At 47.6% G+C, this 16,309-nt stretch overlaps 1 protein-coding gene across 1 annotated transcript in view; it reads left to right on the forward strand.

Annotated features, from left to right (window-relative positions):
* The window catches only part of hcls1 (hematopoietic cell-specific Lyn substrate 1), a 78,931-nt gene extending 63,049 nt beyond the window's left edge, over nucleotides 1-15,882 (forward strand). The window contains exons 15-17 of the mRNA XM_086010555.1: nucleotides 4,393-4,528; nucleotides 7,323-7,391; nucleotides 14,713-15,882. Coding sequence (XP_085866681.1) covers nucleotides 4,393-4,528; nucleotides 7,323-7,391; nucleotides 14,713-14,849 — 342 coding nt within the window. The 3' untranslated portion in view covers nucleotides 14,850-15,882. The remainder of the gene's footprint in view (nucleotides 1-4,392; nucleotides 4,529-7,322; nucleotides 7,392-14,712) is intronic.
* The last annotated feature ends 427 nt before the right edge of the window (nucleotides 15,883-16,309 follow it).

Here is a 16,309-nt window from a genome sequence, read left to right on the forward strand (position 1 = left end):
TAGGGTGATGCATCACACGCCAACCGAATTGGTAGTGCTGGGTTGAAACGGGCCAACACCTCTTTTGATGTGATCAATTCTTTGCACTTCTGGAAAGCTCGTTTACATTCATCATTCCACTTCCATGGTACCCCCGTTTGCAGTAGGGTGTTCAGTGGGTGTAATACTGTAGACAAATTTGGTAAGAACTTATGGTAGTAGTTCACCAGCCCGAGGAACAACCTCAGTTGTGACACATTTTCCGGTGCTGGAGCCTTGACTACTGCCTCAATCTTTTCAGGGGACTTATGTAACCCCTCTTCATCAATAACGTGGCCACAATACGAGATCTGCTTCTGGAAAAACTCGCACTTGTGGCAATTAGCTCGTAGCCCATATTCCTTCAATCTAGTGAGCACCTTCTCCAGGTTGGCAAGGTGATCACTGTCCTTTTCACCCGTGACCAGGATGTCGTCCAAATAACACTGGGTCCCTGGAATCCATTGCAGGACTTGATCCATTGCCCTTTGCCAAATAGCCGGAGCCGATGCTACCCCGAACACCAGCCAGTTGTATTGGTAGAGACCTTTGTGAGTGTTGATCATGAGGTATTGTTTCGAGGCTTCTTCTACCTCCATTTGCAGGTACGCCTGGGCCAGATCAATCTTAGTGAAGCGTTTTCCTCCAGATAGCGAGGCGAAAATATCTTCAATCCGCGGAAGCGGATATTGTACCGTGTGCAGGACTGGGTTCACTGTCACCTTAAAGTCCCCACAGATGCGAACCTCCTTTGGTTCCCCAGGCGTATTACTCAACGACCTCTTCATTACAGGAACGATGGGTGTAGCCCACTCGCTCCAGTCCACTTTGGACAGTAGTCCTGAACGTTCCAAACCTTCCAGCTCTGCTTCGACGGCTGGGCGGATCGCATAAGGCACCGGTCTGGCCTTAAAAAACTTTGGGCTTGCATTTTCCTCTATTTTAATCATCGCTGTTATGCCTTTTAGTGTTCCAAGTCCCTCCTGGAACACTTCTTGTGCGTCAGTTAGCATTTTTGACAGTCGTCCAGGTGTGACGCCGTCATCCTTTTTGGCCTCAACCTTCAGTGCCTGTATGGAATGCCAATCTAATTGTATCTTCCGGATCCATTCACGTCCTAGTAGTGGTGGTCCTCCATCTGGCAATACATATAGGTCCATTTTTGGTATTTCCTGGCCGTTGTATATCACGTTCCCTTTGGGGTAGACTTTTTGCCCCGTGTACATCTTCAAGACAATCTCTGTAGCTTTCAAGGGTATATGTGAGAATAGCCGCTTGTAGTCCCTTCGGTTTATGACTGTTAGGGCTGATCCTGTGTCCAATTCCATTTTCACTTGGACTCCGTCTATCTTGAGCGTGACCCAGATAGTCTGGTGATCCTCCATTTTGATTACCTTATGTAGTTTCAGACAACCCAGCTCCTTGCTTCCAGAGTCTGTATCACTTTTCTGTTCGTCTGAACTACTCTCCGTCACCTTATGTACCTTTTTGTACTTCTCCTGTGGAGATTTCTTGCTGCTGGTTTTCTTCCCTGACCTGCAGACTCTTGCTATGTGTCCTGCTTTTCCACACTGTCTGCACACTTGGTCCTTGAACCAACAATCCTTCTGGTCGTGTGTTGTTCTGCCGCAGCGATAACACTTCCCTGCTCCATATGACATTTCATTGGTGCCATATTCTTGCGGTCTCCGTTGTATCTCTGCAGCGCTCCGTGTGGCTGCTTCGTGTGATACTGCCATGCTGAAAGCCTTGTCCAGCGTAAGATCCTTTTCTGATAGAAGCCGTTTCTGGGTTCCTTCACTTTGAAGTCCACACACAAACTTGTCCCTTAACGTATCTGCTAGTCCCATTCCAAACTGGCAGTGTTTCGATAGCTTGCGCAGTTCCGTTAAATACTCAGCATTACTTTTGTCTTTATGCTGGTTCCTTTTGTGGAACTTAAATCTTTCTGCTATCAGCAGCGGTGTGGGGTTTAAGTGGTCCTGTAGGATTTCCACTATGCTTTCGAAATCCTTATCCACTGGCTTCTCTGGGGTTACTAGGTTTCGCAGTAAGCCATACGTTTTTGCACCCATGGAATTCAACAAAACCAGTGCTTTCCTGGCATCTGGCACTTCATTCGCCTTGCAGTACACCTCAATGCGTTCCACATATGCCGCCCAATCTTTGACTTCATTGTCGAACGCTGTGACACTGCCACTCTTTGGCATCCCTGGGTGTGGTTAGACTGGCTAAAATGGCGTCTCCCACGCTCTCCCTTCTTCTCCGCTGGCTCAAAATGGCGTCTCTCGCGCTTTCCTTTCTTCCCGCGCTCGCCCTTCTTCTCCGCTGCGTCTTCAAAAATGGCGTCTCCCGCGCTCTCCCTTCTTCTCCGCGGCTCAAATGGCGTCTCCCGCGCGTCCTTTCTTTCCCCGCGGACGCTGCTCAGCCCTTGAGCCCTGGCTGCGCTCTGCGCGTTCTCCTGTGCGCCTCTCTCGTTGCCGCCGCTCGGTCCTGAACCCCGGCTGTGCTTTACCCTCTCTCTCTTTTTGTTTTCCGTCGACGCCGCTCGGTCTTCAACCCCCGGCTGCGCCCTGTGCGCATTACCCTCTCTCTTACCCCGTCGACGCTGCTCGACCTTTTCTGTGCCGTCGGTCAGCTCCAGCCGCCGCTGTCCGGGAAGGGTCTGCGCTGTACCTGTTGCCAGCCTGTTGCTGGATCGTCGTGGCTTGAGAACCAAGCTCAGCTCTCAACAGCCTCCCCTGCGATGTTCACTCTCTGCTGGATGACTGGGCGGTTGCTCCTGGTCGACGCCCGTGCTTCTGGCCTCGACTTTCTTCCACTGTCCTCCTGGAGCGAATCCTTGGAAGGAAATGCAGAGTTGCAGGTAGATTCGAATCGACCTCATCGCCACTGTTGAATCCGTGAATCTTAAGGTATGGTGTTCTTCAATAAATAGACGGAGACTGCAGATCAACAATCAACAGGTGTTTACTGGATGAGGGTAGTCTGAAAACTAACAGTACAGATGCCTGCTCAAGGCTTATATACAGGTGTGGTCACTGCCGGTACTACAGTATACAGGAGCTGTAAAAGTAGTTCTCTCTTAAAGGTACATACACTACAAATGGGACACTGTAGAGGGAGCTTTACTCTGTATCTAACCCTTGCTGTATCTTCCCTGGGAGTGTTTGATGGGACAGTGTAGAGGGAGCTTTACTCTAGATCTAACCCATGCTGTACCTGCCCTGGGAGTGTTTGATGGGACAGTGTAGTGGGAGCTTTACTCTGTATCTAACCCATGCTGTACCTGCCCTGGGAGTGTTTGATGGGACAATGTAGAGGGAGCTTTACTCTACATCTAACCCATGCTGTAGCTGCCCTGGGAGTGTTTGATGGGACAGTGTAGAGGGAGCTTTACTCTGTATCTAACCCATGCTGTACCGGCCTTGGGAGTGTTTGGTGGGACAGTGTAGAGGGAGCTTTACGCTGTAACCTGTGCTGTACCTGCCCTGGGAGTGTTTGATGGGACAATGTAGAGGGAGCTTTACTCTGTATCTAACCCGTGCTGTACCTGCCCTGGGAGTGTTTGATGGGACAGTGTAGAGGGAGCTTTACTCTGTATCTAACCTGTGCTGTACCTGCCCTGGGAGTGTTTGATGGGACAATGTAGAGGGAGCTTTACTTTGTATCTAATCCGTGCTGTACCTGCCCTGGGAGTGTTTGATGGGACAGTGTAGAGGGAGCTTTACTCTGTATCTAACCTGTGCTGTACCTGCCCTGGTAGTGTTTGATGGAGCTGTGTAGAGGGAGCTTTACTCTGTATCTAACCTGTGCTGTACCTGCCCTGGGAGTGTTTGATGGGACAGTATAGAGGGAGCTTTACTCTGTATCTAACCTGTGCTGTACCTGCCCTAGTAGTGTTTGATGGGACAGTGTAGAGGGAGCTTTACTCTGTATCTAACCTGTGCTGTACCTGCTCTGGGAGTGTTTGATGGAGCTGTGTAGAGGGAGCTTTACTCTGTATCTAACCTGTGCTGTACCTGCCCTGGGAGTGTTTGATGGGACAGTATAGAGGGAGCTTTACTCTGTATCTAACCTGTGCTGAACCTGCCCTAGTAGTGTTTGATGGGACAGTGTAGAGGGAGCTTTAGTCTGTATCTAACGAATGCAGTACCTGATATGGGAGCTCCTGCCTGAAATGGAAAAGTGATCCTTTCCTCACCAGGAACGGTGGAAGAATTTCTTTTTGAGGACGAACCCGGGAGACCCCGTGCCCCTCGGCGCTGACCCGGGAGACCCCGTGCCCTTGGGGTCCCCTACTGTGAGCCTGGCCAAGATCAGCTGACTGTGATATTTAATTACTCTGCCTGTCTCTTGTTGTTCTCATTGCAGGAGGTGAATGAGGGAGACTATGAAGATATTTCAGAATGTTCTCACCAGCCAGTCTCCAACAACGATGTGGAGGATCAGGGAGACTATGAGGAGCTGTCGCCAATCCCAGAAATGGGAACCGACACGGCCAAAGCTGGTGAGTTGCCCTCTCCAGCTCCTGTAATGCGGCCTGTTTTTTTTGAGGGATAATGTGGTGCTGAATCATGCTATGTTGATTAACTCTTTCAAAATAGAGATGGATAGATATCTGGTTGGGGATGGACATTGGAGGTACAGAATGAGATAATCAAATACTACAGGGTACAATGGTTCCTGTGCCATTGGTTCTGGTGAGAGGATGGAGGAGATGGTTTTGGAGGGTTCTTGGGGTTTGTTTGATACCTGGGATTTCAGGAAGTTTTAATGCAGAATTTTCCATCAGGCGTTTAAATGGGTGGGTAGAGTCCATGATAAGGTGGAGTGTACATGGACCGTGGAAGGGGATTAAATGGGTGAAAAGGTGGGTAGATGGGGTTGAGGAATATGGGGAGAATGTAGGATTGGGGATATGGGGAGAAGGTGGGATTGGGGGATATGGGGAGTGTGGTAAACCACTGTTTGTTATTGTTGTTGTTGTTGTTGCACACTGTTGTGCCTATGCATGCCTCAGCTGACTCTGCCCCTGGCTCCACCCACATGCCCGGGTATAAAGGTGACTGCTCTGCAGCCCCCTGCCCTTTTGGATACCAGGCAACCACGAGAGGCATGCTCTGTTCTTTGCTAATAAAAGCCTATTAATTAACTCTGTCTTTTATGAGGAATTGATAGCGCATCAGGGAGAATGTGGGATTGGGGGATATGGGGAGAATGTGGGATTGGGGATATGGAGAGAAGGTGGGTTTGGGGGATATGGGGAGAATGTGGGATTGGGGGATATGGGGAGAATGTGGGATTGGGGATATGGGGAGAATGTGGGATTGGGGGATATGGGGAGAATGTGGGATTGGGGGATATGGGGAGAATGTGGGATTGGATATGGGGAGAATGTGGGATTGGGGATATGGGGAGAATGTGGGATTGGGGGATATGGGGAGAATGTGGGATTGGGGATATGGGGAGAATGTGGGATTGAGGATATGGGGAGAATGTGGGATTGGGGGATATGGGGAGAATGTGGGATTGGGGGATATGGGGAGAATGTGGGATTGGATATGGGGAGAATGTGGGATTGGGGATATGGGGAGAATGTGGGATTGGGGGATATGGGGAGAATCTGGGATTGGGGATATGGGGAGAATGTGGGATTGGGGATATGGGGAGAAGGTGGGATTGGGGGATATGGGGAGAATGTGGGATTGGGGATATGGGGAGAAGGTGGGTTTGGAAGATATGGGGAGAAGGTGGGATTGGGGATATGGGGAGAAGTACTGAAAGGATAATTACTAGTCCTAGCCCCTTTCAGGCTTCCCCAGATCAGGTGTATTCCCCAGACGTTCACTTTCAGCTAAAGTTAGAGGTAGCCGAATCCTAAAGATGCTTAATTGGGTCTAAAGGTCCAGACTATCTCTCCCTAAAGGAAAGGAACAATCTGAAGATGCTACTGTTCTCCAGATAGCACTTTTAATAAGTTTAGCTAGACTGTAACCTTCCGGATATTATGAGGGTCCGGAAAACTCCCCCAGAATTCTGCAACACCTCACCAAAGAGTGTACAGAGATTGAGTTCGCAAGTTTGATACAGAAGTACTATGTGAGACAATTCTAAAAAAATATAGATTTATTAAAGAACCGACATGTAATTACAGTTGGGGATTCAATCATGACATTAACAGTTCCAAATACAAAAAACTTACAATTCTTATCAGAGATCCTTATTCTCAAATCTTAACTTCGTTACATTTTTACATTTCTTAGTCTTAATCCAGGATATCCACCAAAATCAAATACAAGTACCTTGATCCCCGAGATACAAAGAGTTGAAGACTTACAGAGCTTGCCTCTGAAGCCTGAGAATCGCTTTGCCCCTTCAAGCGAATCTGTCTTCCCATTTGAAAGTCCAATTTTTATACCCTTTCTCAGTGGTATATCCTTTGAAGTTTTCTGCTGATGTAAGCTAATTATCTCTAGTCATTTTTCTGTTGATCTCTGCTATTCTTACTGTTAGATCAGCTTGTAGCAAGCAGACTTGTGTCTCTACCTTTAGGTGTTCGAAGCTTATCATAAAAAATGGTGTGGAGCTGATGCATCTATTTGATGTCATTCTTACGAAGGTCTTCTGTTTGTATCTTTTGCATTTAGAACACCTCGACCGGGTGCACCATTGTCTTCTCAGTTACCTCAGTTGGTTGCAACACATAATCATGTCTCCGTGTTTCATTTGATGTTATTTTTACGAAGACATATGTTTCTTTATTTTTCTGTGCCTCTTTCCGAAGTGTTGGTTTAAGACACTTTAACTGGGTGTTCCATTGTGTTCTTTCCAAGGCTTCAGACTTTCTGGAACCTCTAACCTTCTACTTCAATAAGGCTATTGATTCAGTATCAACAACTTATCTTATCTCAACAGCCTGTATGCTGTTCACTGCTTTAGATTGTTGAGGCTTCCAGATTTTCAAGCCCAGTTTGTCATGTTTTAATAAAATCAAAATTCTTTCATAGGATGGTGTATTTTTCTGAATATGGCTTATTGCTTATTCCTTCACAGTGGAAGTTGGGGGATATGGGGAGAAGATGGGGTTGGGGGATATGGGAAGAAAGTGGGATTGAAGGATATGGGAGAAGGTGGGATGGGGGTTATGAGGAGAAGGTGGGATTGGGGGATATGGGGAGAAGGTAGGTAGATGGGTTGAACAATATGGTGAGACGGTGGGTAGGTGGGTTGAAATCATCAAAATTAGGGTTCTTGGACCTTATCCTGTTCCTAAAAATCTTTCTGTTGCAATTTGTCCGTAGGTGCCGAGAATGTTTACGACATTGCGAATGCTGGTGTGACTGCAGTAGCTTTGTATGATTACCAAGGAGGTAGGTCAGCAATGAAAAATAAATGCAATTGGTAGCCAATGTATTTTGTACAGTTCCCTTCTCCTTAGCTTCCTCTGTCCAGTCCCTGACGGAGAGTGAGGGCAGGAAACTGCTCCTTGCAGTCTGACAATACTCCATGTCACCTGTCAGTTGGTTGCCTGTAGGAGAACATAGGAACAGTAGGCCATTCAGCCCCTCCAACCTGTTCTGCCATTTTATTAGATCACAGCTGACCTGTGCCTCTGCTCCATTTACCTGCCTTTTCTCCATGTTCCTTGATATGTTTGCCTATCAAAAATCTATTGGTCCCAGTCTTGTAAATTTCACTTGATCCCTAGTATCCACAGCCTTTTGGGGAGAGTTTTGCAGATTTCCACTAGCCTTTGTATGAATAAGTGCTTCCTGATTTCACTCCTGAACAGCTTGGCTCTAATTTTAAAATTATGCTCAACTGTTCCAATCATTTAACCAGAATGTGCTTTGAGGGTTAAATAATGAGGAAAGGTTGCATAGACTAGGCTTGTATTCCCTTGCATATAGAAGACTATGAGGTGATCTAATTGAGGTGTTTCAGATGATTAAAGGAGTTGATAGGGTAGACAGAGAGAAACTATTCCCTCTGGTGGGAGAGTCCAGAACAAGGGGCCATAACATTAAAATTAGAGCCAGGCCGTTCTGTTGGGTAAGGATGTTAAAAGAAAAGAAAGACTTGCATTTATATAGCGCCTTTCATGACCACCGGATGTCTCAAAGCGCTTTACAGCCAATGAAGTACTTTTTGGAGTGCAGGAAATTAAGGGATATGGAACCAAGGTAGGTAAATGGAGTTGAGGTACAGATCAGCCATGATCTAACTGAATGACAGAACAGGCTTGAGGGGCTGAATGGCCTACTCCTGTTCCTAGGAATCCTTTTTATCATTTCATACACCTCAATCAGACCATCCGTCAACCTTCTAAACTCAGTTGTATACAAGCCATATTTAGGCAAACTCTCCTCATCATTTAACCATTTTAGCCCCAGCATCATTCTAGTGAATCACAGAAATCACAGAAACCCCACAGTGCAGATAGAGGCCATTTCGGCCCATCGAGCCTGCACCGACACATATCCCACCCGATCCCTGTAACCCCTACACCAACACATATCCCACCCTATCCCCGTAACCCCACGTATTTAATCCCCCTAACACTAAGGGTCAATTTATCATAGCCAATCAACCTAACCCGCACATCTTTGGACTGTGGGAGGAAACCGGAGCACCCGGAGAAAACCCACGCAAACACGGGGAGAATGTGCAAACTCCAAGGTCGGTATATCCTTCCTGAGGTGCGGTGCCCAGAACGGAACGCAGTGCTCCAGGTGGGGTCTGACCAAGGCTCGGTACAACTGAAGCATCACTTCCACTCCTTTGTAAATTAACCGCCTGAGATAAGGGCCAACATTCCATTGGCCTTTTTGATTACTTTGATTTGTGTGCAAAAACACCTAAATCCCTTTGTTCCTCCACAGTTTCTAGTTGCTCACCATTAAGAAAATGTTCCAATTTGTCTTTTTTGGATCCAAAATGGATGACCTCTCACTTCCTCACATTGAACTCCATTTGCCATGGTTTTTCCCACTCAGTTAATCTGTGTATGACCCTTTGTAACTTGCTGCTCGCATCTATAAACAACTTACTATGCCTCCTAACTTTGTGTCATCTGCATACTTGGATATTCTCTATTCCATCAACCGAGTCTTTGCTAAATACAGTGAAAAGCTGAGGCCCCAGTACTGTAAAGTCTGTGTGTTATATTGCGAATTATTACACAGACTACAAGAGTAAACTTTAACAGGACTTTACTATTCGAAGGTCAGGGCGAATCTGCCCAATAACTCATTACACAGCACTTATATACCGGTGTGGTCACCACCGGTATTACAGTATACAGCAGCCAAGATAAAGTAGTGCAACCCCTAAAATAGTTCTCTTAAAGGTGGACGGTTACATACAATAGTTCTCTTAAAGGTAGAACGTTACATACACTACAATCCTCCCTTTTTAGTTTACAATATACCTATTCCCCATTAAACATAACATCATAACATATATCCAACTTCATGTAAAAACAGTTCACAGATGCAGTCTCTGCGGAAAACAGTTCACAGATTCAGTCTCTGCGGAAGCGCCTCCTGCGCTTCCTGACTCGGTCCGGATAACGCCTCGGTGGTGTAGTAGGTTCACGTTGCTGGGGTGACTCATCTAATAGTCCCTCACTAGACTTAACAGCTTGAACTTCCGTAACTTCAGAACCAGCCTTGCTGACTTCTAAAGGCTCGAGTACCTTGGGAAGTTTTTCTACTTCCAAACGGATTTGACTCAGTTCGGAAGGACCACGTGCGTGACCTGGTAGAGGTGATAATGGTTCAGATGGGTCATCATCTTCTGCTTCGTCTTTTCCTTTTCTGCTTCTTGGAGACTCTCTGGGCTCCACTGTCAGCTGCCAGCTGCATGCACAGTTCCTCCTTCTCTTCCTCCTTTTTCCGTAGTAGCGCCACCATCTCCCGGTGTTCCTTAGACTTTTTGTGATTCTTCATGGTTTTTGCACTTTGGGAGTTTTCATCACAAGCTGGGCAGAACAGGTCATCGTAATATTCGGTGTCGTCCAACAGGTCATGGTAATATTCGGTGTCGTCCTGAGCTAGGCCAGCGAGAGGGTCTTCTATTTCCTCCATACCCAGCTGGACGTTAGCCAGCTTTTGTTCCAAATCCAGACATCTTTCCTGAAGAGACTTCTTCATGCGTTCAGCTTCATCCAGCTTTTTCTGGGCTTTCTGCAAGTCTTTTACTAATGACATCATTTGTGATTTCAATACTTCAACTTCATTCGGAGATTGATTGATCGGACTATTCAATCCCTCTACTGGAGCAGCTGTTTCAGCATTCTGTTGTTCTACATTGACGTGAGTCAGCGTACTTTTGGCATCCAAGGGCTGCTCTGCTGCAGTCTTCTCAGTCTGTGTTGCAACCTCAGCTATTTCAATAACTTTTGAGAGCTCCGAACCCCTTTCCTTTGAAGATTGAAGCTCGTGTTCAAGTTCTTCCCATTTCAGAGTCTTGTCCCTCAGCATATGAAGGAGTTGGCTGACCATTAACTCTTCTGACATCAGACGTTTCCCAGTATCGTCATCCTGTGTTTTTGACGGATAGGCTACAGGGCTGTTTGTAACCTTGCACTGGGGCCCCTTTGCTGCTTTTAATTCTCCATCATCTGCAGCCTCCATCATTCGAATTTCAACAAATGAATCGTCCGGTGATGCTGCACCCAACTTCAGTAGGAGCTCGGAATTCATGGCAACCAAATCAGCCTTTTCTGCCTGCAACCTGCTAACAAGCGCCTTCAGTTGCTGAACATCTTGCTCCACCAGATTAGAGCACGCACCTTCAGAAACCGAATCAGCTTTGATTTGTTTGGCCTCCTCGCGCAGACGGTTTGTGTGCTCCTGCTCCATTTTCTCCATCAGCTGCTTCTGTTGTCTTTCCAGATTCTCCCACTCTGTGTCAAAGAACTTTTTTGTTGCATTCATCTCTTGCTCAAGACGGCGAATCATTTGTTCTAATTGCTGTTGTAGTTTGAAATGGAGTTGAGTTCGAGCCCGGTGTTCCTCAGAAATGTGCATGTCTGTAGACTGGACAGACTCAGAATTCTCTGTCAAACTATGTTGTTGTTGTTCAGTGGAATTCTGTTCTGAAACTTTGTTCTCCTCTGAAGCATAAGCATTTATGCACTCCTTCGTTTTTCCAACATTAGTCTGCAAGTCCATTTTAGCCTTGTCTTTTGCACATGGGTTGGTCTTACCATCATCAGTTCCAGAGTCTGAGCTGATTGTCTTCACCGAGTTCTCACTCTTTATGGCTTTTAGGAAGTGCCAGTCCATATTTACTTTCTTGATCCACTCCCGTCCCAGAAGTGGTGGACCCCCCTCAGGTAGTACATATAAGTCCATTCCTTGGTGTTCTTTGCCCTTGTCTCTCACCTTGACTTTTATCTTTCCGATGGGGTATACTCTTCGCCCCGTGTATGTCTGCAATACAATCTTGGTATCTCTCAAGGGAATATGTGAGAATAGCCTCTTGTAGTCCTTTCGGTTTATGACTGTTAGGGCTGATCCTGTGTCCAATTCCATTTTCACTTGGACTCCGGCTATTTTGAGCGTGACCCAGATAATTTGTAGGTCAGCTTCCTTACTCACATTGTGAATTCTCAGACTACCCAGTTCCTGGCTGTTGGAGTCTGAATCCGAATTCTGTTCATCTGAATTCTTCTCAGCCACCTTGTGTACCTTGCTGTACTTTTCCTGCGGTGACTTTTTTTTGTTGCTGGTCTTCTTTCCTGACCGGCATACTTTAGCTATGTGACCAAGCTTGCCACATTTTCTACATTCCTGGGTTTTAAACCAGCATTGGTTCTGGTCGTGTGTTGTCTTCCCACAACGATAACATTTCGTTGTACCCGAAGTCATTTGATCCACGCTGAGTACCGCTGCCTTCAGCTGCATTTCCGCAGTGCCTCTCGCTGCGGCTTCGTGCAATGCTGCAATAAGGACAGCCTTATCAAGTGTAAGATCGTTCTCTTCGAGCAGTCGCTTTTGTGTTCCTTCGACAACCCGCACACGAACTTGTCTCTCAATGCCTCTGTCAGATTTTCCCCAAACTGACAGTATTTCGCTAGTCTACGCAGTTCAACCAAGTATTCCGCGTTGCTTTCCTCTTTCCGTTGCGTTCTCGCATAAAATTTGAATCGTTCCGCCAACATCGGCGGTGTGGGGTTCAAATGATCCTTCAGGACAGCAACAATATTAGCGAAAGTCTGATCCGCCGGTTTAGCTGGTGATAGAAGATGCTTCAATAGCCCGTATGTCTTCGCCCCCATTGAGTTTAGTAAGGTTAGAGCTTTATCATCATCTGCTATTTTATTGGCCTCACAATATATCTCGATGCGTTCTACATACGTGGCCCAATCTTCCACCTCGGAATCGAAGTCGTTGATGTTACCATGCTTAGGCATCTTCACTATCTTTCTGAGAAACAACAACGAATTTGTTCGTTACTTTTTTTTCCCCAAAAATGGCGGTTTCCCGCGCTTGTCTTCTTCCCCGCCCACTTTCAAAATGGCGGTTTCCCGCTCCTGTCTTCTTCCCCGCCTACTGGCGGCTTCCCGCGTTTCTTCCCCTGGCGGGAGGGGTAAGCTTTGCCCTCGGGCGACGACCGCTGGCTTTCGGGGTTCGCAGCCTGCGCGCCGGCTTCAGTTTATTCCGAAGCGCGAGAACAGCTGATTGCGCTCCTTGTTCCCTTCTCTCGGCAGGGCACCCGGGCGCTGGGGACAACCAGTTGGCGGCGAACAGTTCCAGCTCCCGATCCTTTATGGACGCTGCTGTAAGCCGCTGGGCGGAGTCTCGCTCGGTCTCCCTCGCTCGGTCCCGTTCCCCCCTCGCTCGGGCTCTGTCTCTCCCGCTCGCTCGGGCTCTGTCTCTCCCTCAGCGGCTTTCAATCGTGCCTCCCAGCCCTCTCGCAGTCCGGTCCTTTCCTCCCCCGGCTGCGGCTGAGTTCTCCGCGGCGCGCCGGCTTCAGTTTATTCTGAAGCTCTCCCGCTCGCTCGGGCTCTGTCTCTCCCTCAGCGGCTTCCAATCGCGCCTCCCAGCCCTCTCGCTGTCCAGTCCTTTCCTCCCCCCGGCTGCGGCTGAGTTCTCCGCGGTTTGAATTATTTATTATTATCTCCCGCGCCTTACGATCCCGGTCGCAGCGCCTCGCGGCCTCGGTAGCTGCCCGGCCTTTTTCACCGGTCGCGGTCGAGCTGTCTCACGACGCTGTCGCGTCTTCCAGCCCGCTTGTAGCCCGGTCTCTCACACCGGCTGCATTCCCGCTTGTAGCCCGGTCTCTCACACCGGCTGCGTTCCCGCTTGTACCGCGGCTTCCGTGCCCTACGCTGCCCCAGTCTCAGCGCCTCTGGCCCCGACTTCTGTCTGGCTCCTTTCCCCTGGCCGTGGTCGAGTTCACCGCCCTTGTCCTCCGTTTCTTTTTATTTTTCCCCCCTACTCACAGTCAACGTGGCCGACTTGCTTCTCGTGGCTGATTGGCGCACTCACCACCGTGACAGAAGGGACGATCACTGCCTGTTGCTGATGGAAGGCTCCGTGTCAGAATTCTTTCTTCTTCCTTGCTCTGCAGACTCGAGTCTTCTCTCAGCAGAACGACGAGGGCGGATGCCTCTTCTCGACGCTCGTTAACTGCTTCGGATGTATCGCTGCCGCAGGGTAAGATCGAACTCGTCGCCACTGTAAAGTCTGTGTGTTATATTGCGAATTATTACACAGACTACAAGAGTAAACTTTAACAGAACTTTACTATTCGAAGGTCAGGGCGAATCTGCCCAATAACTCATTACACAGCACTTATATACCGGTGTGGTCACCACCGGTATTACAGTATACAGCAGCCAAGATAAAGTAGTGCAACCCCTAAAATAGTTCTCTTAAAGGTGGACGGTTACATACAATAGTTCTCTTAAAGGTAGAACGTTACATACACTACAAGTACAGATCCCTGGGGAACACCACTTGTCACATTCCACCAATCAAAGTACAATTGGGGCAGCACCTCAGCCCTACACAGTTCATCATCCACAACATGCTCCCTGTATCTCTGTTACTCTCCCAATCCTCCTAACTACCTTTATTACATACCTAGCCCACATTGATGCACTTCCTGGTACAACCCATCCTCAGGTGTCAGCTGCGGCTCAGTGGGCAGCACTCTCGCCTCTGAGTCAGAAGGTTGTGGATTCAAGTCCCACTCCAGTGCAACACTGAGGGAGTGCGGCACTGTCGGAGGTGCCGTCCTTCAGGTGAGATGTTAAACTGAGGCCCCATCTGCCCCCTCAGGTGGATGTAAAGAAAGAAAAAGGAAAGGCTTGCATATATATAGTGCCTTTCATGACCTCAGGACGTCCCAAAGGGGTGTCCTGGGCCAATATTTATCCTCGACCAACATCACTAAAACAGATTATCTGGTTATTATCATATTGCTGTTAGTGGGAGCTTGCTGTGCGCAAATTGGCTGCCACGTTTCCTATATTATAACAGTGACTACACTTCAAAAGTACTTCATTGACTGTGAGGCTCTTTGGGACGTCCTGAGGTTGTGAAAGACGCTATATAAATGCAAGTTCTTTCTTTAAGAATCACGTAACCCAAAACAGGAGTGTCCGGTTCAGAGCCAGGTGTTCAGCAGCTCTCAGCTTCGCTATTGACCACTGATTCTCTTTTAAATGTGTTACAGACGGCGATGATGAAATCTCCTTTGACCCCAATGACATCATCACAAACATCGAGATGATTGATGAGGGCTGGTGGCGGGGCCATTGCAACGGGAAAGTCGGGCTCTTTCCAGCCAATTACGTGCAGCTGTCGCAGTGAGCGCTGACCAATCCCAGTGGAGTTCACCTCTCCCACTCTCCATGGATACCAAACTTTCAAACCTTTGGACGCTGAATTTAAAACTTTTTATGATTTTTTAATTATTTTGTACCTGCCAAGCATACATTTTTTTTTCTCTCCCAGTGAAACCTGAATTCTGCTGTTGCCAAGATTGAAAGAGTCGCCATACCGACAGGGAGGTCACAGCACAGAAGGTGGCCATTTGGCCCATCGCTCTGTGCCAGTGCTGGCTCTTTAACCAGAGCTGCCTGTTCTAATTCCATTTCCCCGTATCCTTTTATATTCTTCCTGTGCACATCGTAACCAAATTACCAAACTTGCCGGCTCTGCCTGGGGAGCGAATGCCTCCACTTTCCACTCATCTGCCCTCATATTCTGCTATTCAGTGTGGAATAATGGGCTCGTATTTTGGCTGGCTCACTCACCACACACTAAACTGGGGGATACTCAACTGCATGTAACTATGTGTCTTGTTTCAGGCACATTGCGGTCTACTCGCTCCCACGGTCCTCTGTAATACAGCTCCTCAACATCTTCCTCATTCAAATGCATCAGCAAGATTGGTGAATAGACTTTGTGACAAACTCCCATTGCTAATTGACTCTGACTTGTTCCAGCCACCTCCATCTTCGAGACACCCATATGGTCAGCCTTTCCTTTGACTTTTCCTTACCGACTCGCTGGCATGGAGTAGGTAGCAGATGTCCCTAAATCACCGTATCATCTCCGAACCTACAGCCCGTCAACCAGGATTCAACTGGTCACATTGCAGTTGGGCATTTCTCAACCGCTGTCAAACTGAACAGGGACAGTGCGCCTCAGATCTTCACCCAGGGGGGCCTACATGACGACGACAACTGCCCTTGTGGACAAATGCAAACCACGCCCCATGTTGTTGAATTATGCAGTCTAACTAAACTATCTGGGGGCCTGTGCACTTTGCTCACAATGCTCCAAGATGCTGGAATTATATGCTCTGCATACGCTAAATAAATAAATGTTTACACCCTCATTCAATTCCTTTTAAAATTATGTTCTGGTCTCTGCCTCAATAGCCCCTTGTGGTAAAGCATTCAATCTTTGAATAATCCTCTGTGTGAAAATATTTCCTCTGATTTCTCCCTTCATTCCTGTAGTGATAATCCTGAGCCTTGTTCCCGATTCACCAATCAGTGGTGTATTCCCACTCATCTGTAGAGGTGAGGACCCTTTGTTATCCAGTAATCCCTGCCACTGCCGTAATACAGTTACAGCCCCCTCACTAGACTGGGGAAGTAACACAACAGGCTTTGCAAGCAGTTCACACAGCTTGGCTTAACATCTTCTGGATCATATTTTATTTAATTCAACCCAGTGGGGGACTGGGTTAACACACTGATCTTTCACCCTGTAATTGAGGAGTTAGTGGCCAGTTCCTAGTGGGATGTTACCCACAGCAG

Source organism: Somniosus microcephalus, chromosome 17 (genome assembly GCF_052327205.1).
Source record: "Somniosus microcephalus isolate GS21.2 chromosome 17, FLI_Smic_1.0, whole genome shotgun sequence".
NCBI classification, from domain to species: Eukaryota; Metazoa; Chordata; class Chondrichthyes; order Squaliformes; family Somniosidae; genus Somniosus; species Somniosus microcephalus.